Source organism: Ruditapes philippinarum, unplaced genomic scaffold (genome assembly GCF_026571515.1).
Source record: "Ruditapes philippinarum isolate M1 unplaced genomic scaffold, ASM2657151v2 ctg795_1_1_1_1, whole genome shotgun sequence".
NCBI classification, from domain to species: domain Eukaryota; kingdom Metazoa; phylum Mollusca; class Bivalvia; order Venerida; family Veneridae; genus Ruditapes; species Ruditapes philippinarum.
The window spans coordinates 207377-232328 of record NW_026857770.1 but is presented as its reverse complement, the minus strand read 5'-3'; the positions used below and the strand labels follow the sequence as shown (position 1 = coordinate 232328).

At 30.8% G+C, this 24952-nt stretch overlaps 3 protein-coding genes across 3 annotated transcripts; 2 read left to right on the top strand and 1 right to left on the bottom strand.

Moving 5' to 3' along the window:
- Positions 1–5716: 5716 nt before the first annotated feature.
- On the top strand, positions 5717–9457 carry LOC132750918 (uncharacterized). Its single transcript, XM_060740989.1, has 4 exons — positions 5717–5904; positions 6770–7333; positions 7692–7817; positions 8557–9457. Exons 1-4 carry the CDS (start codon positions 5832–5834, stop codon positions 8952–8954), a joined length of 1161 nt encoding a protein of 386 aa, XP_060596972.1. The 5' UTR covers positions 5717–5831; the 3' UTR covers positions 8955–9457.
- A 7165-nt stretch (positions 9458–16622) lies between these two features.
- Positions 16623–20879, top strand: LOC132750920 (uncharacterized). Its single transcript, XM_060740990.1, has 4 exons — positions 16623–16814; positions 17670–18233; positions 18597–18722; positions 19521–20879. Exons 1-4 carry the CDS (start codon positions 16742–16744, stop codon positions 19892–19894), a joined length of 1137 nt encoding a protein of 378 aa, XP_060596973.1. The 5' UTR covers positions 16623–16741; the 3' UTR covers positions 19895–20879.
- Positions 20880–20997: 118 nt separating this feature from the next.
- On the bottom strand, positions 20998–24523 carry LOC132750921 (uncharacterized). Its single transcript, XM_060740991.1, has 4 exons — positions 24380–24523; positions 23690–23853; positions 23176–23268; positions 20998–21735 (listed from the first exon to the last, which is right to left on the bottom strand). The coding sequence occupies exons 1-4, from the start codon at positions 24390–24392 to the stop codon at positions 21151–21153; spliced, it is 855 nt and encodes a 284-aa protein (XP_060596974.1). The 5' UTR covers positions 24393–24523; the 3' UTR covers positions 20998–21150.
- Positions 24524–24952: the final 429 nt, after the last annotated feature.

Genomic DNA, 24952 nt, shown 5'->3' with positions numbered 1-24952 from the left:
ATATAATAAAGATTAAATTGTGTGAGTGTCTAAACATTAAATGCCTATCTCTTACAGTAACAAATACTGTCTTTCTTTTAACCTTCCTTTAGTCTAACTGCATATATATATCAAGTGTTTAAAATGAGCACCTATATGTATAGCTTAAATATTCTACCTTTCATTTTCACCAAAGGTTATTTTATTAACAATTTATATACAAACACATAGAAAATAATAATTTCACATATTGATTGGAAGATTCCTCTAGCAGAATACCTAGGTATGTACTAACTGAACAAACTAGAAAAATCTGGTCTAGGGTATATAACGCCAGTAAAAAAAATATATATCAATATTCACTCATCAGGGCATCTATGCTTTTGATGACCTTACAACTGGTAATTTTATAAAACAAAAATAGTAAGTAATAACTAAGATAGACAGAAAATAACAAATAATTTAGTAAACATGAGTTACTTCCCCTTAAAATAGAAAAAAACCTGAAACCCAAAAAAAAACACCCTAAACATCAAATAATTAAGAAATGTTGCAGGCAAAGTTTTATTATGCCATGCAAATTAATGGTAAAGTATTCATAAAAAAAATAGATGGCCATGTGACAGCAGTAATTGCAGAAAATCGGAAAGCTGTCATCATCCGGATACTGGTACACTTTGTAAAAACAACCATTATGTGCAACAGATAAACGTAAAATGGATAAAATCAATAGCATAATCGTTTACAACAGTCCATTACCTATCCTTATACTCATTTGCAGTCGAACTTTCTTCTTGTAGGAAAATTTTGAAAATATATAAATGAATGAACGAATGGATACGGCATCAATGTAGACCACAACGATATTCGAAATCCGGGTTTTAGTATTGTCAATAAAACTTAGGGCCAAGCTGTTAAACTAAGCCTGCAATTTCGTGAAAATAATATCACAATGCACGTGCCTTTTATATAAAGTTATTAAATACAAATATAACAACATATTTGTTTACTTGATGTTTACGAATCAAAATAAATCTAATTAACACAACATGAAATTAACTGCTAATAATAACAGCTCCTTCCATAGGCCAAAATAAAAAGCATTCCATAAGAGACGACGCCGCTCACCGGCGTCGCCAATAAATGTTTATAAATTGGATTTATCACCCATGCATATGGATGCCGCTCATGTTTAAAAATACACAATTGTAAAACCCTTTAACTAATTATAGATAATTTCAAAAGCTGGTATTAAATGAAGAAAATAAATAATCTCAAGTTCACTTATGTTATCACTACGAACAAATATATTTTTTTCGATTTTCTAAATAAGTTACATTTGGACACATGATAACAAGTTCAGGTATTTTATTTCACTAGTGGATTAAAAATACACAACAAAACACAAATATAGTATTATACGCTGAATGAAGTTGCATTGAATCAAAATACAATGTTCTGTTTTGTAATTTAATGCTTCTTTCTTAGCGGAATACGACAGTTTTTTTTCTTAGCGGATTACCACAGATAATGTATAAAATATGCGCAGGTAATCCTGATGTTAACAAATAGATATTAAAAATAGTTACAGTTTTATCTTGTGGAAAGCCACAACTATATCACTTGGAAATCCAAAGTCTAACTGTCCAAATTAATATTTTATCCTTACAATATTTCTAAAAATGGATAAGTTTTAAACTGACCTATTGAATTTTAACTTCTTAAAACCGCCTCCGTGGTCGAGAGGTTAGAGTCGACGACTTCTAATCCAGTTACCTCTCTGGCGTGGGTTCGATCCCCGGGAGATGCTTTGGTAGTTTAGCGCGGAGGAAGGTAGTCTAGTACTGGTGTATCTCTCCAGGAACGATGGCTAGGAAACTACCCGCCTATATGACTGAAATACTGTTGGGAAAGGCGTAAAATCAAACAAACAAACAAACAAACAAAAACTTCTTAAAATACAAAATGACCTATCAGTTTAAATACAAAATAAGGTAGCATAGCAACATGGGATTCATAATTTTACTTTACAACAATCACCACATGGATATTTTATCAGTCATAGGTTTAACAAGTTAATAAATACAGACAGCTAAATCGACATTATCACCTGAGTATAATAAAACTTTTAGCACATTTGATTGGACAAAGAGGAAAAGCCACATTTAATCTTCCGGTTACATAATTATTTATTAGACATCTGTAATAAAAACATTAACTATTTGTAACTTAAACATATTTGAAATTTCACACATTTTTGAACATATAGTCTTTTTAGATAATTTTAAAAGTTAAAAGCATGCATATTTATTCATAAGTTTTTCGTTAAAGAATTTCTTGGTTTTTCGGCTGCACAACAATAGTACAAATACAAAAAGTCAAATATCGTGGCGCTTTTTAAAGCACAAATAAAGAATCAATTCCTTTACGCATTAATTACAATGGATAAGCTTCATGCTCCTTTAATTAAACCTCTTTAGGGAACTATGTCACAGAATGTTACCATTAATTTAAAGAGAAAGTAAATGTTTATTATCCATATAAAGACTGAAATCCCAACATCTATATATAGCACACTACACACAAAGATAACAATACAAATAGATTCATTTAATATTAAAGAAATGGGGAGGTTTATTAAAGATTTAAATAATATAGTTAATCGCATTGCCTGTCTGTCTGTTCATAGACATAAGAGACATTGCGTTTTGTATGCAACGTGACGTTATAAGTTTCATTTGTTTAAACTTCCATTATGGTTAAATAAGATAAGCAGACGATCAAAAGAATGATCCAATAGTGCAGACCTGGTAAATAGTTTGCAAGTCTAGAATTTTATACGGATCTTATTTTAATTATTAAATGTACACCTGGATGAGCCGATGGGTATAAGGTCCAGGTCTTTCACACAGCGATATTCAAGACCAAACGGCAATAAGAATGAGTTTGACATACTTCAGGATCTCACCGTAAGTCAGGTGCAAGACCCATATTCGTAGGCTAGCTCGGCCAGGATTGCAAAGAGATTCAAAACCAAAAATGTATTATTTTTTATATGCTTAAGGTCGATTATTTTTAATATTACTTTGAAATTACATAGCGCAAATGTTCACCATTTTGTAATCCGAACTAGATGCTATTTTCAACACTAATCTTCGTTAACTCTCTGGGATGAAACAGAACATACATTCCTTTAATATTTTGGGCCATGGGCCTTTTTTACCTTGAATTCATATGCAATTGTACGAAAGGAATTTTATATGATTAAAGTAGGATTTGCATAAGTCATTTTAAAAGTTCAAACTGAAATCTTTAACACTCTAAAAGAGGCTAAATAATTCGAAAACAATCTGAAAATGAACTTGATGTAAACCTTGTTAAATAATATTAAGGATTTCAAACCTAGCACCGACTTGAGCGATACAATTTGCAACATCAACGACCCCGAATAACCAGAAAAATATAAAACGGCTGCACCTAGTTTGAAAACCTCCGAATCGCCGCCCAGGGAAACGTGTATTAAATCTTCATGTTCTTCTTTAGTTTTTTAAAATTGTTCTTTTTGAAAATTGGAAAAAATGGTAATATTTTGAAAGTTAAAAATATTTTTTATTTGAAATTAATATTAACTTTTGGAGAATTGTAAGTCAATAGAGGAATATGTTCTTAACATTTAAAGAATATATTCTGTATTTATTTTGTATCTTTTTAAACTACTTTTCAAACGAATGCCTATAATGACTAAGAGTGATGATTTTTGCGCTTTAAAACTTCCCAGCAGTATTATAACTACTGACAGTTCCTAGGCGGTACCCTCTGTGTATCTTTTCTTGTTTCACGTGTATGTCTTGTTTATTGTTACCTGTTTTGTATGTATGTCAAAACGTTTTATAATGTCACATCTTGTCAAATTACCGTTAGCAGTAAGTATTTCCCTTTTAGTTCCCCTTATGTCCAATTTTGTGCCCCGTCTTTTCCTTACACCAAAACCTTGTCCATTTAATTCCTTTTAGTTTTTATCATTGTCCTTATTTCAGGTCCATTTCCTCTCTTCACCGCGCTTTGTGTCCGTTTTTGGTTTGGTGCCTTAAGCAAAATCGTAAAGTTTAGAACCATAATTTAATTTTGTTCAGAAAAGACTTCTATATAATTTTGATAAAATGGAGGAATTTGATTTCCGATCAAACAAAGACAATAAAAAACATGTATAAACCTATAGTACTAAAATATTTAATGTTTGTCTTTATTTTTGTAAGATAATGTATATTTCTCTGAGGCACACTTTGTGTTTGATGTTGGCTCTCGAAGAAGGGTTGTTACAAATCTTCAAATTCGGCACAAATACAAAAAGTAAAAAGTAAAGAGAGGAAGTTTACCATTTACGCTTTAAATATTTAAGATGCTGTATCATAAACTTTTCAAGATCAAATGTTTATGTACAATTCAAGGTTGGAGGCGAACTAGATGACCGTTTGTACTATACAGAACTTTGATTGAACATAAAATTTCAATTTCAAATGTATTCTAATAAATTTAAAAAATACTACAATAAACAGTGTGATGATATACGATTCTTTCAAGTGTTTTGCATACGTTAAATAAAACCGAGAGCAGAAGTCTATAAGCTAACATTAATTTCATGTGACGTTGTAGTCCATACTTTATTCCTAAATGGCATACCTATGTACCTCATGAAAAATGGTTTCTTCAAAGATTATCATTGAAAAGATACGAATGATATGTAATAGTTGTAGTATATGAAACGAGTTAGTTACGAGGATATAACACTGGCTGGGGCGACATCAAGGGGTGTTTTTGCTAAAAATTGTCGAGACCGTTCGGCCGAGACAATTTCTTTTTTCAGAAACATCCCGAGATGTCGCCCCAGCCAGTGTTATACCCCTGTAACTTACGAGTTTCATTTACTGTACTGTAACTGTTTTTTTTGCATTTTCATTTTTTTATAAAAGAAATCAGAAAAAAAAACAAAAAAAAAACAAACAAACAAACAAAAACGTGCATTTATCTATCTCTTGTGCTCTTTCACTTTTTTACCTTCTCACTCCAAGATACCAGCTAATGTCGTAAGCTACCTTTACAACTATAAATAATATTGCAATCTTAAAACAACGTCCAATGATAGAGACTGATAGTTAACTGATAGTTATTCGGATTCAAGATTTAAGGGTTTCTTCAGTGGAAAAAAATCATGTCGCGGATGTACCTTTTGATTTCAGCAGTTGCATAATTATATAAGAATAATTCATTTCATTAATTTTCTTTTTTACTTATGCTTCTTTTTTGTTTAGTTTGCTACTGAATGTTCGTAACCGCTGCTACAATTGGAACCTCAGTGAAAAAACTATACTGATAAAAAACGAGAAAAAAAAAACGAAAAAAAAAAAAAAAAAAAAAAAAAAAAAAAAAAGGAAAAGAACTCAACTGCTATATAGCAGTTGAGATTTTGGCCTATATGAATCAATGAAAAACTGTACTGCTATATATCAATACAGTTTAAAAGTGTACCAATACAGTTTAAAAGTGTACTGAGTATAATGAGATAGTAAGAACAATTAAAGAAAAAGTTCCAAACCATGCGATAATGCATTATTGTATAATAATGATGGGTGATACTAAATGTACGGGAACTACTTCTTTTCATAAAAAATGGGTAGTTCCGATACCCTTCTATAATTAGAATATATTGGGATTTCCACAATTGGTGTGACGAGCCGAATTTTTTGTTACGTAATATAAATTTTTCAATATAGCTACGATTTTGTACGGGAACTATTCGCATGCCAGTACGGATAAATATTATTTCGATATTAATATGAAAGTTATTAGATAAAATGAAGTTCACTGTATTGGTTCATACAACAATTGTGATTTCAATTACATTAGGACATGCGAATACAATATCAGGTATATATTTATTCAACTAGTCGATTTAAAAGATAAATAATACATGGAGGATATTCAAGTTTAATCTATAATAACAGGATTTAATTTCATTGAGTTGTATGATAAATGAAAAAAAATCAAGTGAAATATGACAATTTTATTACACAAAATGAAGATAAATCATGTATTTATAGAAAAATAACTTGAATTATCTGTTTATAATATACATTTTTCTCTTTTTATACTTTACAATTTGAAAGACCCCATCCCTCCCTAAATTTTGTGCATTGACTGAATTAGAAAAAAGTTGTTCTGCAAGACACCAGTGAAAAGACGGAAAATATGTTTCAGTGAACAAAATCTCGTGAAAATGTTGAAAATGAACTACGCATTTAATTTCATCTGTATTTCTCAATATTTCATTTATACGTATAAAATGAAATAAAACACGCCTTGACAACAGTTAAATACGATAGTCGAATGGCTCGGCGCTATTTAAAGCATACACGAATGCGCTATTAAACTGGAATTCCGATATCTATATATAGCACACTGGGTTTTTCATTTATCTAACAATAGATTTCAGAAATTGAAATGATTAAATAAGGATGTTCTTTAGTCAATATATAAGTTCAAACTGAAAACTTTAAAGCTCGTTAATCTCTCTAAAATAGACAGAATGATTAGAAAAAAGTCTGAAATGAACTCTGTAAACCTTGGTTAAGATATCAAAGATTTCACGTCCTACATTTTTTTAAAAGACTGAGAGAGTTATTGCTAATGATACATCTTTTAACACAAATTTCATACAACTCATTATCGAATTATCTAAATTATATATGAAATTTATTTTAAACAATAACCAATAACCGTTTTTGGCTTTCAGGTACTGAGGTAGACGACGAGGAATCAACATGTAACCCTTATAGCGCTCTTTTCATGTGGTACATGGGTAGTGGAGAAGATAATTCATTTTTTCAACAGATGAGGTTGTTGGTAATGTTAATAAGTGAATTCCCTGAAAACACAAGTGTATCTATGATAACAATCGGCGCTAAAGATGATATAACACTGTCTTTTAGGAAACAAGGCGGAAACACTAATTGGAGTGACAAAATTTTACAATTGTCAGGAAACACTTCGATTCATGCAACCTCGTATACAGAAAAAGTACGAATGACAATCTCAAACTTCCATAGAAGTAAATCAACTGACGCACAAATTGTGTATCTCCAAGTCGATAGCAAATCTGAAATACACGATGAAGAAAATGGTTTTGAAGAGCTCAGCAAAATGAAAACGTTTGTGATATTTGCAGAAGTAAATACAAGTATAGCAGAAACATGGGTAAAACTTGCAATCAATACACAGCATTTTGTCGTATGGGATAGTAGAAGCGAAGACGAAATAGAGAAAACAAAGAATATTATACTGGCCAGGTCCTGTCAAGGTGATTATTATATTGGATTCATAATGAAAGTAAAAATTATTAAGATTAAATGATTCTCTTTGTTGAACAAGAGCAGTCAATATAACCTATATCATTGATTTTCAAATAAAGCTCATGTAAATAATACAAAGGTTTAAGTTTTGATGACATTTTCTTAACATTTTTCGTTTTTTAAAATCTTTAATTCAATGTTATTCAAATAATGCTCCTGCATATTGTAAGGTTAAAGGTTTGGTGACATTTTTCACTTGTGTGGTTTTTGTTTTTTTATTTGCATTTTTAAAACTTTTCTGTCAAAGATAACAGATAAATATATTAGACACCTAATATCTAATACTTTACATGGTTTCATTATTAGATTCCCTGTTTGTCTGTGATACTGACAATTACTGGTCAAGTGATAGGAACAGATGTAATTCATGCACGTACATATGTACAAGTACGTACAAGAGACAAACAGAGTATTGCGTCAATGCATGCCCATGTGAGTTTATTTTACGTTTTTTTATTTACTTTTAGTATCTGCAATAAACCAATTTCACAGATTTATTGTAAATCTAACTGAGACAGTAAAGGTTGAATGACATGCATATAAAATACAGTTATCGTTAAATAAATTGATAAATAGAAAAAAAATATTCATTTAAAAGATAATCAAATATAAATTTCTGCTCATTTTCAATCAAAGCCGTAAATTCAAAACCGTAAAATAAAATCGCAAAATTGAAATTACTGAAAGGTCGGTTTGATTTAGCCTGTTCATGGATGGCAGTGTTAAATGCATTATACTTTCCACGTTCCAAGCACCGACTTAAGCAAGACAAAATATTTAAAAGATAAAAAAGGAATCTAATATAGTGTATTAAAAAAGCCATTGTCTTATTCATACGACGATGTTATTGTAACTTAAAAGTGTCACACCTACGTACATTACGCGGAAAGCGGCATGGCTACACATTAACAGGGTGTTAGGGCCACAGTCAATGCATCTCTTAGCTCCAGCAGGTGAGGTGGTTTGCTTTAAAATGACCCTGGTGTTGCTTTAAGTTGTTAACATTTGGTGTTAGCCATAATGATCTTTCCTGTTCCGGCGCAATATGACCTTAATTGTGTTGGTGCGCTGTAAAACCAAACAAAACATTCAAACATTTGCAGGAGATTAAAATGATATGTTCCTTGATAGCATTTTGACAATGTTTAGTTTTCTTTTTTCTTTCTTGCAGTTTTTCACCAATCTCTACTGGGCAATGATGTTACTACTGGTGACGGTCTGAATAATGAATCTGGTGACTTTCCCAATTATGAATCATCACAAAAACATTCTGGATATGTAGGCTTTATTTTCAAATGGCTATTTATTATTGCAATCATAGTATTTACTATTGCTGTATGCATGAAAAGAAAACAGATATCAAAGAAATTAAGTTCTGCAAAGAAATGGAAAGCTGATTCTCTGAAAAGCAGACTATATCATCCTCAAGCAGAGCAAAACAATGACATACATTATAACACACATTCATACGGTGTATCATCTGGACCTTTAGGCATATCTGGAAATCTAACTTCAAGAGATGATCTCAGTGGAAAATCTGATATTGAACTTAAAGTAATGTCATATTAAAATAAAATGGTTGTAACGTTACATCAGATGTTCCATCAAGAGAAAAGCTGGAATATCATAACAAAGTATTTACATAACCTGTGTAATATTTTGTCCTAAATTAAGCTTAGTAATTTTATTATTTTCTTCATTTTTGATGAAAAAGAATGATTTTATATGTAGATTTCATGCAAACCGTAGTAGTTTTCTTAAAGAATTTGTAAACTTATCCTTCTTTTCAGTTGCTCTCGAATAAATGCTTATTTCATGTACATTTTGAATTCTATTTGCAAGGTCAAACCATTAAATTTGTAGTTTGATAAACCTACTTGGTGATATTTATCTGCTTAAGTAGTAAAGAAAGCAATTAAAATCCTTATAATTGAATATAATTACAAAATACAGACACATAGAGTGGTCATATTAAGCCTGTACCAGTGTGTTATTTTTGTCACTTCTTGTATTTTGATCAAGTTTTTTTCTATAATTATTATTTTATTATTCATTATATTTATGTATATTTCTGTTTTTCTTTTAAAAAAGGGCTTAAAATAATTAAAAATTTCAGTCGGTCTATTTCTTCGCCTATTTAAAAAAAAAGTTTTTAATTACATGTATAAATGTTTGTAAAAAATAAAAAAATGATGTTTTTGGAAAAATTAAAAAATGACTAATTACCTTCCAAAAATGGGCTTTTAAAAGATTTTTTAATTTTTTTTAAATTCCCCCTAAAATTTTCCATTCAAAGTAAAAAACCATGAAAAACCTCCAAAAAAGCAAAGAAAAACGGAGGAAATCCCCCCCTATATTTCCTTGGTGAAAGAATTATTTTTCCAAAATAATCCTATGTTTAAATGTTTTATTAAGAAGTTTAACCCCCCGGTTTTCCAAAAATCAAAAAAAAACAGGCCGTAAAAATCGGATAAAGGTTTGTTTTTTAAAATTTTAATTTTTAAAGGGCCCCCCAAATCAAAAAAAAATTTTTTTTTTCCCAAGAATATTTTTAAAAAAAGCGTCACAAATCCAAAGTTTATTAATTTGCACAATACTCTCCTTTTTTTAGAACAAAATAATGATAATAAATACAAAAACATGTAGGGCTGAATTTAAAAAAAAAGCGTTTTCAAACACATAACTCAACCCTGATTGATATCACAGAACAATTTTTATCACATTTACTTACATAACACGATAAAGCATTTTAAAGTTTTTTTTATGGTATCAAGTCCTGAATAAACAGTAATTTATACGGCCTTGGAGTATGGGGGTGAGGGTGCACTTGGGTCAGGAAATGAAGCAGTTGGTGGGTATGCCGGATCCGTGTCGGAATAAGACGGCGGCGGGGGCGGATACATCCCCCTGTAAATTGTTGTTGCTGTTGCCTTTGTTGTGACATCAACATTGGAGAAAAATATTGTTATCTCAAAAATCTTTTGAAATCCATAAAATCCTTACTGAATGTTTTTAATTTACATGCACATCATTACAGTTTGGTATGTACATCGTTTGTGTTTAATAATGAATACACTTTTTTTCAAAAACTGCAAATATTATATGAAGACTTGATTTAGATAAATTATAATGGTGGAAGAAGACCTCAGGTCCCTTTGTGCATTGCTTCAGACAAGAGAGGGTACTAAAGTTGCAACACCTAGGGCCAAGGGCATCACCAAAGTAACTCTCATAAAATTAAGTTCTTTGCACCCTAGAGTTCTTTTCGCGTATAAAATATCTTTTTCTTGAATAGTCAAAAAGTAAACATCCGTTTTCAAGTTATTGTAATGTGAATAATTTTGTGTCAAACTGGAACATACAGACGATAAAAGCATACAACAAAGGATTTTTTAACATATTTAATCAGTGAAACGTTGCAGACAGAGTTTGCTAGACGCCCTTTTTGGGGAAAAAGTCTTTTAAATTTGAAAAAGAAGCTTTTGGGTCAAAAACCAATCGAAAAAATTTTTCTGGGATACAAAGGAAAGATTTAAAGAACCCAAAATTTTTAATGAATGGGTTTATTTGTTTTTTTTCCCTTAAAAAAAAACCCCAGTTTAATTTAGTTTAAATTACTGGAAGATATCAAAAACTTTTAAATAAAAAAAAAAAAGTTCTAAAAGTCCCATTTAGCCTACAGTTTGGAAAGGTACGACAGTTTTTTAATTGGTTTCCCTCTTTTTATTTTTATACAGTTAAAATTTATTTTCCCAAATTAGATTTTCCCCCAAATTTTTTCGGGGTAATAAAGCACCCCCTGGGGAAAAACAAATTTTTCCTCGGGATGATTTTTTAAAACTGAAACCCCACAAACCCATTTTTTAATTTATAAACAAATTTGGGAACACCTCATTAAAGATATGACAATTCTTAAATTAGACTGATATATTAAGGTATATTACATAGACATGTGTATACATTTAAAGGATTAAAAATGCATTTTTTTATCAAATCAAGTCTAAAAGACATCACATAACATACTTTCTTTCTATTTAAGGCGATTTAAATTGTTTGTACACAATACGAGTAGTCTAGAAATATGAATTCATCTTAGATAGATAGATAGATTTATTTCAGTATTCAGTAAATAACATGGTAAAAACATATCCAATACATGATAAAACAATAAAAAACAAATATCAATGTAAAGAAATGCACCATATCAAAAACATCATACCAAGGATAACACAAAAAAGAGAACTAAATCTCTTATTTCCATTGTGGTCCTTAGATACTGATGGTTTTGACAAAGAGAGGCATGAAAATGACTTATCAAAGTTTTAAATTAAAGAAAGACAAAAGTATACATAAAATTTTCAAATTAAAATAAATTAATAAAAATAATAAATATTAAGACTAGAGGATAGACACCCTTAAAAGAGATAATTACCCATTAAGTAAATGTTTTTTAACAGATAATTTAAAATTGTATAATTTTGATTCCATCCTAATAGAAGAGGGTAGTTTATTCCACAATACACATCCATTATAAGCAAAAGACTTTGATCCGAAACCTTTGACCTTAGGTAGCATATAACAACCGCTTTCACTTGACCTGGTCCTGTATGTATGAACAGAATCTAATGGAATAAAGTTTTCTCCCATATATTCAGGGGCAAGTCCATGTTTTATTTTAAAAACATTACATAGAATGATTTGATCAACTCTTTTCTGGACAGGTAGCCAATTTAAAATTTTAAAGTGTTCATTATCAATATGTGACATATAACCAAGATTTAGAACAAATCTTATCAATTTATTTTTTGTGACTTGGAGTTTATCTTTCCAGTATTTAGTAACCCCAGGAAACCAGAAACAACATGCATAATCAAAATGACATTGGATGAGGGCCATAACCAGAAGTTTTTTAGTGTGAAAAGTGAGATAATCACGTTTTCTATACAGAAACTTTAACCTTGCATTGGCCTTTTTAATAATAGAACTTGCCATTGCTTCACCGGAGAGAGACTGATCAAGTGTTGCACCTAGATATTTGACATTAGAAGTTGACTGTATATCAGTCCCTTTACAACTGACATGAAGAGATGAACCTGTTTTTAACCTATGTTTAGAGCCAAATAAGATTGTCTCTGTTTTGCCTAAGTGAAGGGAAAGTTTATTGTCAATTAACCATTGACTGACAGAATTTAGTTCATCTGTCAGTTCTTTTTCAATAGATGACCTATTTTTACCTGTAACAAGAATAGCAGAATCATCAGCATAAAGAAGAAGTTTATTTTTAACAACAGCCTGCATATCATTTACATAAATTAAAAACAATAATGGTCCCAAGATAGACCCTTGGGGAACACCACAGGTAACCCTTTCATGTGAGGAAAAAGTACCAGATACATCAACAAGTTGCCTATCAGACCGAAATGACCTAAACCATTGTAAAACATCAGTACTAAGACAAATGACTTCTAATTTCATTAAAAGGATTGAGTGGTCCACTGTGTCAAATGCTTTTTGAATATCCATACAAGATTACCTTTATCCATATGCAACTTAATGTAATCAGATAGATGTGTAAGACAAGTGTCTGTGGAAAAACACCTCTAAATCATGATTGAAATTTATATAATATGTCCATTTCTTTAAGATAGGAAGAAATCTGATCATAAGCAACCCTTTTAAAAAAATTGAAACAATGCTTAATATGGATACAGCCTGTAGTTGCCAACTTCAGTTTTGTCATTCTTTTTGAAGAGGAACAACTATTGCTGCCTTCAAATTATCAGGTACTGTGCCTTGTATCAATGACAAATTTATAATACGGTTTAAGGAAAGGCTATAATAGATGCGCTAACTCTAACAAAACAAGAAGGAATACCACCAGACCAGTGGATTTGTTTGAACCTAGTTTATTCAAATACTTAATTACACTTTTTTCAGACATCAATGAAAAAGAAAAAATTATTAAATATAATTCTTTTTGATAAATAAAAAGAAGATGCAACATTACAGTAGAAATTGTTAAATTCTTTAGCAACCTTTTGTTTATCAAAACAAATTTCATCACCTATTTTTAATCCAATATTAATCTTACAAGATGTATTGTCCTTTTTAGAAGGTAGACCAAGCTCCTTCAGGGATTTCCATAAGGTATTTGAATCATTTTTATGATTGTCACATGAATTATTAAAATGGTTCTTTTTCGCCATAAAAATAAGTTCATTAGCTCTATTTCTATATGTTTTGAAATTCTCAAAATTTTCATCAGTTTTATTCTTTCTATACAAATGAAAAGCTTTATCTCTATCATTTAAACATTGTAAAATTTCTGGACTAATCCATGTTTCAATACGTTGTTTAATACGCATTTCCCTAACAGGAGCAATGTTATCAACAACATTTAGAAAAATAGATTTATTTAATAAAAAGATTCCAAGCTTCAGATACACAGTCACATAATAATACAGGAGACCAGTCAACTGCAAGTAAAGATTGCTGGAAATCATCCTTATTATAATTTTTCATTGAACGTGCTTTGATAGTGTTATGCTTGCCAACATAATTCCTCAAATTTGATTCTTCCTAGGTTTTACTAATAAGACAATTGGGAAAAATAAACCTTTTTGGGTTCAGAAATTTACTAAAAAGTGTTAGAAAAATCACCACAACTATATTGAATTATCCTGTAAGGAACACTTTAAACGTTTTATAATAAACTTACTGTAAATTCTTACTTTAAGAAACAATCTATTATTGTCAATAATTTTCGTTATCAGCTTCTTCATATGTTCTGCCAAAGTCAGTGTCATTTATCAACAATATGTAATGCCACTCTTCTGTGTACAAATACACAGTTATAAAAACCTTTACATACTAATTAATTATAGATACTTTAACAAGCGGGTATATAAAACAGAAAATAAGAATTTCCTATATTTACCTAGGTTATTCCTTGCGACGGGCATATATATTTTCTAATTTTCTATATAAGTTATAAAATAACATATATATAAATATATATATCAATCAGCTGTTTGATTAATACAACAGTTGTGATCTTAATTACATTTGGACATGTGAATACAAGTTCAGGTATTTTATTGAAAAATGAAGCAAGAAAACACAGAGTATAAATACAAAAATTCGAATATCTTGGCGCCCTTTAAAGCATTGATTGCAACTATAAGCTTGATGCTCGTTTTATCAAACCTCTTTAGAAACCAAGTCAGGTAACTAATAATTTCAGCTTTTTTATAAGAGATAGTATATGTATAAATGCACCCTAGACTGGAATCCCAAAATCTCTATATATAGCACACTTTGGTTTTCCATTCACACACAAAGATGACAGTACACATAGTTTTATTATATTAAAGAAATCGGGAAGTTTATTACAGATTTAAGAAATATTGTAAATCGCATTGTATATCTGTCTGTTCAGTAGACATCAGAGACGTAATGTTTTGTATGCAACTTGATGTTATAAGTTTTATTTCTTTAAACTTCTATTATGTGGTTAATTTTGCATAAAATAAGATAAGCGGACGAGGAAAAGAATTATCAAATAGTGCAGGTCTTGTAAATAGTTTGCAAGTGAAAAAATTTAACGTTCTTAAATGTTCATCCGCATAAGCCGATAAGTATAAGGTCCAGGTCTTTCACACAGCGATTTTCAAGATCAAATGCCGGTAAAAAAATCGAAATTACTACAGGATCTCATCATATGTCAGGTGCAAGACCCATATTCGTAGGCTAGCCAGGTAAGGATTGCAAAGAGATAAATAGCCAAAACTGTAATAGTTTTTTAACTTTTTATATGCCTAAAGGCCGATATTTGTTACTTGAAATTACATAGCGCAACTGTTCACCATTTGTAATCTAAATTTGATAATTTGATGTTTTGGCTCAATCAAACCGAGCCTGCAACATTTTCAATTTTGCCGTGTTGGGCTTTCTTTAGGGATTCTGTATTTATCTATTGTTTAACACTGATCTTTGTTTACTCTCTCGACATACGTTATATGACTAAAGTAGGATTTGCATAAGTCATTTTATTTGTTTAGATTGAAATCTTTAGGTCTCGTTATACGCTCTAAAAGAGGCAAAATAATCTGAAACGAACTTGTTGTAGACCTAGTTAAATGATAGCACCGACTTGAGCAATACTTAAAACTTCAACACTTAAGTGCTGAAATCAACGACCCCGAAGAGACAGAAAGATATAAGACAGCTGAACCCAACCTTTGAATTGCCGTCAAGGGAAATGTGTATTAAATCTCTATGTTCTTTTTTAGTTTTTAGAATAATTTTCTTTAAAACAATTTGGAAAAAATGGTAATCTTTTCAAAGTTCAAACTTTAAAATTAGTATTAACTTTTGGATAATTGTAAGTCCGTGGAGGAATATGTTCTTCACCATTTAAAGAATATATTCTGTGTTTATTTTGTATCTGTTTTAGCTACTTTTCAAACAAAGGCCTATAATGACAAAGAGTGATGTTTGGTGCGCATTAAACCGGTTAAATCTTCCAACTAGTGTTATTATCACTGACAGTTCCTGTTACCCCTGTGTTCCTCCTCTTGTTTCACATGCATGTCTTGTTTATTGTTACATGTTTTGTATGTCTTAACGTTTATTTTATGTCATCTTGTTAAATTGCCGTTAGCAGATAGTATTTTCTTTTTATTTCCCCTTATGTCCTATTGCGCGTCCCCGTCTTTTCCTTATACCAAAACCTTGTCCATTTAATTCCTTTTAGCTCTTATCATTTTCCTTATTTCATGTCTCTTTCCTCTTTTCACCACCCTTTGTATCAGCTCCCGTTTTTGGATTGGTGCCTTCTACAAAACCGTAAACTATAGAACCATAATCTAATTTTGTTCAGAAAAGACTTCTGTATAATTTTGATCAAATGGAGGAAATTGATTTCCGATCCGACCAAGACACTAGCAATTTTTTTTATAAACCTTTAGCTCTAAAATAGTCAATGATTATTTTTTTTTGTAACAGAAAGTAAATTTCACTTAGGCACAATTTCTTGAAAAGGTTGAAACAAATCTTCAAAGTCGGCAAAAATGCCTGAAATAAGGGAGGAAGTTTACCATTTAATCATTGTCCCTTATGATCTTTAAGATAAACATGTTTCAATGTTGTATCATACCCTTTTCAAGGTCAAATAAAAAAAATGAAGGCACGCCATTATATACCATTCTTTCATTCAGGTGTTTTGCATACACGTTAAATGAAATCAATATTGTTACGTAATAAATAATTTTCAATATCGATTTTGTATGGGAACTACTCGTATGCCAGTACGGATAAATATTATTTCGATATAGATATATAAGTTATTAGATAAAATGAAATTCACTGTGTTTGTTCATACAGCAGTTGTGACTTTAATTACATTAGGACATGTGAATACAAGTTCAGGTATATTTATTCCACTTGTCGATTTAAAAGACAAATAATACAAAGAGGATATTCAAGTTTGATCTATAAAAAACAGGATTTAGTTTCATTGAGTTGTATGAAAAATGAAAAAAAATCATGAGTGGTGGTAGCCACGAGTGAAATATTCTAATTTTCGTACCACAAAATGAAGATAAATCCTGTATTTTTAGAAAAAAAACTTGAATTTTCTGTTTATAATATACATTATTCTCTTTTTTTACTTTACAATTCGAAAGAACCCCCCCCCCCCTCTCTAAATTTTGTGCATTGACTGAATTTAGAAGAAAGTTGTTCGGCAAGACACGAGTGAAAAGACGGAAAATATGTTTCACTGCAGTGAAAAATAAATCTCGAGAAAATGTTGAAAATAAAAAACGCATTTAGTTTCATCTGTATTTCTCAATATTTCATTTACACGTATAAAATGAAATAAAACACGCCTTGACAATAGTTAAATACGATAGCCGAATTCCTCGGCGCTATGTCAAACATACAAAAAGAATCAATACCCACTGTTTTTATATTAAAGAATGCGCTATTAAACCTATATATAGCACACTTGGTTTTTCATTTATCTAAAAACAGATCTCAGAAATTGAAAGGGAAGAATTCAATATGAAAACTAACAGAAATGAACTATGTGAACCTTGGTTAAGATATCAAAGATTTTCGAAAGTCACGTCCTACATATTTTTAAAAGCATGGAAGAGTTATTGCTCATGACACATCTTTTAACACAAATTTCGTACAACTCATTATCGAATTGGATTCCAAAAGCTAAATTATATATAAAATTTATTCTAAACAATAAACATTAACGTTTTTGTCTGTCAGGTACTGAGGAGGACGATGAGGAGTTAATATGTAACCCGTATAGCGCTCATATCATGTGGTTCATGGGTAGTGGAGAAGATACTTCATTTTTTCAACAGATGAGATTGTTGATAATGTTAATAAGTGAATTCCCTGAAAACACATGTGTATCTATTGTAACAATTGGCGCTAAAGATGATATAACACTGCCTTTTAGGAAACGAAACGGCAATACTAATTGGAGAGACAAAATTGTACATGTGTCTGGAAACACTTCAAATCATGCATCCTCTTATACAGACAAAATACGAATGACAATCTCAAACTACCATAGAAGTAATTCAATTGACGCACAAATTGTGTATCTGCTAGTCGATAGCAAAACTGCAATACACGATAAAGAAAATGGTTTTGAAGAGCTCAGGAAAATGAAAACGTTTGTGATCTTTGCAGAAGTAAATACAAGTATAGCAGAATCATGGGTAAAACTTGCAAGCAATGCACAACATTTTGTTGTATGGGATAGTAGAAGCGAAGACGAAATAGAGAAAACAAAGAATGTTATACTGGCCAGGTCTTGTCAAGGTGACTATTATATTGGATTCATAATGAAAGTAAAAATTATTAAGATTAAATGATTCTCTTTGTTGAACAAGAGCAGTCAATATAACCTATATCATTGATTTTCAAATAAAGCTCATGTAAATAATACAAAGGTTTAAGTTTTGATGACATTTTCTTAACATTTTTTCGTTTTTTAAAATCTTTAATTCAATGTTATTCAAATAATGCTCCTGCATATTGTAAGGTTAAAGGTTTTGGTGACATTTTTCACTTGTGTGGTTTTTTTGTTTTTTTATTTGCATTTTTAAAAACTTTTCTGTCAAAGATAACAGATAAATATATTGGAAACCTAATATCTAATACTTTACATGGTTTCATAATTAGATTCCCTATTTGTCTGTGATACTGACATGTACTGGTCAAGTGATAGGAACAGATGTAATGCATGCACGTACATATGTACAAGTACCTACAAGAGACAAACAGAGTATTGCGTCAATGCATGCCCATGTGAGTTTATTTTACTTATCTTTTCTTATTTACTTTAAGTATCCGCACCAACCAATTTCACAGATTTATTGTAAATCTAACTGAAACAGTAAAGGTTGAATGTCGTGCATATAAAATACAGTTATCGTTAAATGAATTGATAAATAGAAAAAAACACACTCATTTATTCATTTAAAAGATAATCAAATATAAATTTCAGCTCATTTTCAATCAAGTAGTTATATTGGAAGCCGTAAAATCAAAACCGTAAAATCAAAACCGCAAAAATGAAATTATTGTAAGATCGGTTTGATTTAGCTTGTTCATGGATGGCAGTGTTAAATGCAATCTACTTTCCTCGTTCCTAGCACCGACTTAAGCAAGACTTCTCATTTAAAAGATAAAAAAGGAATGTAATATAGAGTTTTGAAAAATGAAGCCATTGTCAAATTCATACGACGATGTTATTGTAACTTAAAATGTCACACCTATGTACCATTACGTTAAAAGCGGCATGTGACACCCAAATAGCTACAATAATGTTTGAACACATTAACAAGGTGTTATGGCCAGAGTCAATGCATCACTTAGATCCAGCAGGGGAGGTGGTTTGCTTTAAGATTACCCTGGTGTTGCTTTAAGTTTTTAACATTAGGTGTTCGCCATTATGATTTTTCCTGTTCCGACGCAATATGACCTTAATATTGTGTTGGTGCGTTGAAAAACCAAATAAAACATTCAAACGTTTGCAGGAGATTAAAAAGATATCTTCCTTGAAAGAATTTTGACAATTTTTGTTTTCTTTTTTCTTTCTTGCAGTTTTTCACCAATCTCTGCTGGGCAATGATGTTACTACTGGTGACGTTCCCAATAATGAATCATCACAAAAACATTCTGGATCTGCAGGCTTTATTGTCAAATGGCTATTTATTATTGCAATCATATTATTTACTATTGCTGTATGCATGAAGAGAAAACAGCTATCAAAGAAATTAAGTTTTGCAAAGAAATGGATAGCTGATGCTCTGAAAAGCAGACTATATCATCCCCAAGCAGAGCAAAACAATGACATACATTATTTCACACATTCAAACCGTGTATCATCTGGACTTTTAGGCATATCTGGAAATCTTACTTTAAGAGATGATCTCATTGGAAAATCTGATATTGAACTTAAAGTAATGTCATATTAAAATAAAATGGTTGTAAAGTTACTTCAGATGTTCCATCAGGAGAAAAGCAGTAATATTATAACAAAGTATTTACATAACCTGTGTAATAATTTCTTCTAAACTTAGCCTTGTCATTTTATTATTTTCTTCATTTTTGATGAAAAAAAAAGATATGTAAGCTTTCACATACTGTAGTAGTTTTCTTAAATAAATTGTTAACTCATCCTTAATTAATTTGCTTTTCAGTTGCTCTCGAATAAATGCTCATGTACGTTTTGAAATCTATTTGCAAGGTCAAACCATTATATTTGTAGTTTGATAAACCTAATAGGTGATATTTATCTGCTTAAGTAGGAAAGAAAACAATTAAAATCCTAATAATTAAGTATAATTACAAAATACACATATAGTCGTAACATTGAACCTGTACTAGTTTGTTTGTTTTGTTACTTGTAGTATTTTTATCAAACCTTGTTTTTTATTATTTTCTTGTTCATTATGTTTATGTATATTTGTAGTTTGTTTTTTGTTACAAATGGCTTAACTAATATATTGAAATTTCAGCGGTCTATTTCTTCTGCCTATTTAAAAGAAGTCTGTGTGTATATGTATATTATGATAGAATGAAAATGATGATGTATGACGAATGTAATATGACTTATGTACTGCAATAAATGTGCTTTAAAGATACTAGATTTTGTTTTATTGCCTTAAACTTCTCCATTCAAAGGTAGAAACCATGAGAAATCGCCCATTACAGCGAAATGAAACAGGATGCAAATACCCTCCCTTTAGTCGGCTGTAAACGAATTTATTTTTACAGAAATCATCCTATGATTATGTTTTATGTAAGAAGATAACGGTATCAAAATATCAAAACAAAAGGCAGTAATGTCTGTCAAGGTGTATCAATAGTTAAATTTAAGACGCCCGGTCAAAAGATCTGTTTGTTTAATGAATATTCTCATTAACATAAAGCGTCATAGATCCAAAGTTTATTTTTCGCTGAGGCAATATTGTATACTCTCTAATTTTCTGACCAGGAACCGTACTTCTTACGGTTGTTATTAATTAACTTTACCAATTTATATCCTTCTTTTTATTAGAACAAAATAATGATAATAAATACAAAAAGCATGTAGGGCTGAATTAAAAAAGCGTTTTCAAACATATAACTCAACCCTGATTGATATCACAGAACAATTTTTATCACATTTACTTACATAAAACATTTTAAAGTTTTTTCATGGAATCTTAAGTCTTAAATAAACTGTTATTTATACGCCCTTAGAGTATGGGGGTGGGGGTGCACTTGGGCCAGGAAATGACGCAGTTGGTGGGTATGCCGGATCCGTGTCGGAATAAGACGGCGGCGGGGGTGGATACATGCCCCCTGTAAACTGTTGTTGCTGTTGCCTTTGTTGTGACATCATTTGTTGCTGTAAAGCAAGTTGTTGTTGCAAAAGTCTGTTCTCCCTTTCAAGTTGACTGACATGTTGCTGGTTTGTATCGGTCGAGAAGATGTTCATATTGTTATGAACTACCACACCACTAGAACTTTGATTGGCTCTACCAACGCCAGCTCCATTATCAGATGTATTGTTTGACACAAAAACTGTCTGTCTGCCTCTTTTGTCTATGATTACACCGAAGTATTTACCATACGATCGAATCGTGCCCATCGAAATGATGGTTACCACAAAAACACAAATAATTGCTGTCAGTATGATAATAGCAATATTTTTGTTCGTTTGGCTATTTTCCTCATCCTCATCGGAATTTAAACCCCAGATACCAGTAAAAATACACCCAATGAAACACCCAGGAATAAGGAGCGTCGATAGTGCATATTGACAAGATAGCTAAAAATAGAAACAATAAAATAATATAGATGTATTCAAATCGTTTACGTTATCCGAATGATAGGTTAATCAAATATGAGTGATTCTTTTGTATATCTAAGAAGATAATACCAACATACCTAAATTGATAGACCAATGTTTGTGAAAGTAAGGTTAAGTGTGTGTTACATGTACAGCATAACATTTTGGTATACATCATTTGTGTTAAATTTTATACTTTTATTTGCGATATATGGCCACCAGCCAATACACATATACATGATATACATTCAAATTATACAAATTGTGATTGTAAATAATAAATGTACTTTTTGCAAAAACTGTAAATGCCATATGCCGACTTTAAAGATACCCAGTATATTGGTGGAAGAAGACCTCAGTTAACTTTGTCCATTAAATCACACAAGGAAAGGTTACCAGAGTAGAAACACTGTCCTTCTGTAAGCTAGCTTTTGAAATTGATAAGCAAAAGTCATTTAAATTACGATTAATATGATCTTTTAGTGCCTTTGAACTTGTATATATCAATAATTATTACTATCATAATTTAAATTAACAATATTCACTTTGTCACGGTACTAAAACGCCCTAGTTGAATGATTTTGCAAACTAGCAGAAAAACAAGCCCGAATCAACAAACAAAATGCTAATTTAGATTCAAAGATCACACATTAACATAGTTTCTTTCTTTTAAGAAGGTAATTTAAATGCCTTGTTTGTACATAATACGAACAGTGTTAAAATATAAATTCATCTAAGCACGTAAAATTGGATCTTCGTAGGTTTCATTATTTATTGTTGATAATTTATTTATTTTGTTCGCTCAAATTACCTGTGTACACTCTCAACAGATATTCAATGTTTCAAGCTTTGAATGACATAGTCTTTTTTATGTATACTTTATTCACATACTGCAGACTTACATGCCAAAGCTTACAAAATTAAGTCATGCCAAATTACTGTTATACATGCATAAATGCAGTAAAAATTAGATTAATTACATATATTCACTTTATCATCGGATATTAGCTTCTATTCTTTGTTCATATTGGTCTTTTAATTTGGATGAGATCAAATTGTTTATGGAATTGTTGAATACCAATAAAAAATTTCCTTCGTTCTTGCTTTACTGCCCTACGAAGGATGCGCGAAATAATACTTCCGTTTCTAAGGAGATATCGTAATGTGAAAAGCTCTATATTCCGTTAGTCTCAACTCGACATACATTAATAATAATTAATAACATTAGTAATAACACTGATAAATGATATAGCGACAAATGCATGTTAATATACTTTATTTTCAATTTTTCAAAAAATATGTACTTAACGATTGAAAGAAGTCTTATTCAATTTGAAATCACCCATATCCCCCAAAAATAAGGACAGGATAAAAAAGAAAAACAATAAAACTGGCGTGATCATCCAGGCACATACTTACCCTGGGAGCTAATTCTGTCCATTGGTCATCCTCAACAGATTTACCCATTGATCCCATTAAGGAAATCACCAACAACAATGCTGCAAGAAAGGCCTGTTGGAGAAAATCAAGAAACTGAATCAGTCAAAACACATACACTTTCAAAGAGATGTGAGTTAGAAATACCTAGAAATCTGACTAAAATGTAGCTTTGATCAAAAGCTGATTTAAACTTAAAACTTAATCTGAGCATCATATTTATGATATAAAACCATAAACAATGTGTCTTACAGGATCTTTAAAGATAGACAGACGGACAAACGGACATGCCAACATTTGGGATTAATGAACTATTTTTTTTATATATCTATGTGACACTTTTTCACATAAACTAGTAAGATAACCACATTAACCAGTAAGTTTATGTGATTTCTTTCTTTTTATACTAGGATCATGGACAGAATGAAGCTCACATAGATAGACAGGCAGACGGACGGACGGACGGACAGACAGATAAATAAATAGCGAGACTAACCAATGGTCCGACAATAAATCCACCAATATAATACGGCGGTCCAAAAGCATCCTTGTCACGGTAAGTGGTGCCTAATCCCGCACAAATCATTATAATAATGCTGAGTACCACAAACAACCCTGCTAACACTTTCAGTCGTTCAAGTGCAGACTTCCTTTTGTCACCTTGAATTGCAAAGAATACAATGATTAAATCAAAGATATACAATTTTGTTTGGGGAAAAAAAACAAAAAAAAATAAAGCGTTTAAACGCAACATTGTAATAACAGAACGTTGACAGATAGTTCAATGACAAATGTATGTTAACAATTCAATTTTTAAAAAACTTTTAATATACGGTTGGAAGAAAAAACAAACAAACAAACAAACAAACAAACAAACAAACAAACAAACAAACAAACAAACAAAAACATCAACAAAAACAACAAATAAAAAAGACAAAACCACCACCAACAACAACAACAACAAAAACAACAAAACAACCACCCCCTCAAACAATTCGTGCGAGTCCTGGTTCAGGATACCTACTACAATCGTTCTTAATAGCACGAAAAGTTCAATGCCTTCCTATTTTATTTACGACCAATTGAATCAAATGAAATTTAATACGACAAAACTATTTTCTTATGTTAAAATGAAGGTTTACTGTATTAGGATATCAAAAATTATAAAAAATCTATACACTCTCACCTTCTTTACTCATATCCGAAAATCCAATATATTTGGCTATATCTTAGAAGTATTCAACATTTCCCCACAGTTTTTATGAAATTTAAATTTGCCTTTAATGTCCTTCTAAAGTATTATTCTTTTTAGGATAAGTAATTAAAAATGGCCCCGTCCTTACCAGCAGTACACACTTAAACTTTAAATTTTGAAACTTGATAGTCACTCCTTTATATTTTTCCAATATTATATGACATGCTCTAAATGGTGATTTAATCTTGACATTGTTCAACTTTATGAATAATTATACGTTGCCAATTTGCTTTACAATATAAAAGAACAATTAAAATACAAAAAAGTTTAAAAAATAGCGTAAAATAGATTAAAGATTAGTGAATAAAATAAACAAGAGAAAAACCTATCACGTGTGGGTTATTTTTGGAAATATTTCAATAGCGGTAAAGTTCGTTGATTTCAAACCACTTTCCCATCACCGATGTCGGTTCGAATCCCGCCAGAGACTTTAGATTCTTTCATGTGAGGATGTTATCCAGCTAGCCTACGGAAAATTGATGGTTCTACTCAGTTACCGGTTCG

Bases quoted from the DNA above. Each gene is read 5' to 3' on its own strand.
- LOC132750918 (XM_060740989.1), top strand. From the start codon at position 5,832: ATGAAGTTCACTGTATTGGTTCATACAACAATTGTGATTTCAATTACA. The intron at 5,905-6,769 runs GTATATATTTAT...TTTGGCTTTCAG, and splicing joins ACATGCGAATACAATATCAG to GTACTGAGGTAGACGACGAG. The intron at 7,334-7,691 runs GTGATTATTATA...TTTCATTATTAG, and splicing joins ACTGGCCAGGTCCTGTCAAG to ATTCCCTGTTTGTCTGTGAT.
- LOC132750920 (XM_060740990.1), top strand. From the start codon at position 16,742: ATGAAATTCACTGTGTTTGTTCATACAGCAGTTGTGACTTTAATTACA. The intron at 18,234-18,596 runs GTGACTATTATA...TTTCATAATTAG, and splicing joins ACTGGCCAGGTCTTGTCAAG to ATTCCCTATTTGTCTGTGAT. The intron at 18,723-19,520 runs GTGAGTTTATTT...TCTTTCTTGCAG, and splicing joins TTGCGTCAATGCATGCCCAT to TTTTTCACCAATCTCTGCTG.
- LOC132750921 (XM_060740991.1), bottom strand. The intron at 23,269-23,689 runs GTTAGTCTCGCT...TTTCTCCAACAG, and splicing joins GATTTATTGTCGGACCATTG to GCCTTTCTTGCAGCATTGTT. The intron at 21,736-23,175 runs GTAAGTATGTGC...TTCTATTTTTAG, and splicing joins GGACAGAATTAGCTCCCAGG to CTATCTTGTCAATATGCACT.